Source organism: Salvelinus sp. IW2-2015, linkage group LG3 (assembly GCF_002910315.2).
Source record: "Salvelinus sp. IW2-2015 linkage group LG3, ASM291031v2, whole genome shotgun sequence".
Taxonomy (NCBI): Eukaryota; Metazoa; Chordata; class Actinopteri; order Salmoniformes; family Salmonidae; genus Salvelinus; species Salvelinus sp. IW2-2015.
The window spans coordinates 1,077,648-1,078,848 of record NC_036840.1 but is presented as its reverse complement, the minus strand read 5'-3'; the positions used below and the strand labels follow the sequence as shown (position 1 = coordinate 1,078,848).

The window sequence follows — 1,201 nt, the reverse complement described above, 5'->3', positions numbered from 1 at the left end:
TCACTGTGTGAACACTGGACCACTGTGTACACTCTGACAGTAGTAATCTCCTGCATCTTCAGCCTGGACTCCACTGATGGTCAGAGTGAAGTCACTCCCAGATCCACTGCCACTGAATCTAGATGGAGTCCCAGAGATGAGGGTGCTTCCATAGTAAACCAATGCTTTAGGAGTTTCTCCAGGTTTCTGTTGATACCAGGCTAAACATGGTTTACCTGAACTACTACAGTCAGGATACACATCACTGCTGGCTTTACAGTTCATAGAGACTGGCTGTCCGGGGAGAACAGTTTTCACTGTAGGTGTCTGAGTCACAGTGATCTGTCCTCTAGATCCTGCAACAGAGAACAAATATCACCAAGTATTAATAACACATTCTTAACAACCTTTAAGTTCACTCATTGACTTTTCATTATTCAAACATGGAACTTAATTTTCTTTACCCTTGAAGCAGAAAGCAAGTGTCCAGATGAGAATGGTGATAAAAGTCATGTTTGTTGTGGGTTCTGTTGTCATGAAGAACAGCTCTCAGTCATGAAGTGTTAAACTCACAGGGATATAAACACTCCCAGACCACTGAAGCATGTGCTGTCTATGCAGAGCATCATCACTATGCAAATAATCTTCTGGTCTTCTCCCCATCCACCATTATTCAGTAAACTTAGTCCACTAAGGATCCATCAGATTACAACTGAGATTCCATTACAATCTGATCTTGCGCCAACAATTGTCACTAAATAATCATAGAAGTCCATATTAATATGTTAATAAGTTAAGTGAATAAAAGTGTATGAATAGAATGGATATTATTGGTTTAAGGGCTATCACATATGATCACTATTACTGTTTGGCAACACAAACCCATAATGAATAATGGAGAGAATAAAACATACATTCCCACAGTACATCATGTTATCATAGAACATATATAACTTTGTCTGTTGATTCGTTTCATGGTCATATGGCATGGTAACATATCTATGGAAAAGAGGAATACCATTCATTTTCCACCTCCCAGTGATTATTGGTAATGTGTCATCCCCTGCAGGCAGAGTCATGTTAGTGCAGTGAGCTGAGTAATGTTTTTTTATTTATCTGTTATTTTACCAGGTAAATTGACTGAGAACACATTCACAGCAATGACCTGGGGAATAGTTACAGGGGAGAGGAGAAGGACAGTGTCCCCTACACAGGACAGTGT

General features: G+C 39.7%; 1 gene segment (V, D, J or C); it reads right to left on the bottom strand.

Annotated features, from left to right (window-relative positions):
* On the bottom strand, positions 1–492 carry LOC111981918 (immunoglobulin kappa variable 4-1-like). The segment is given in 2 exon segments: positions 1–335; positions 444–492. Coding segments are annotated over 2 exon segments (384 nt in total).
* Positions 493–1,201: the final 709 nt, after the last annotated feature.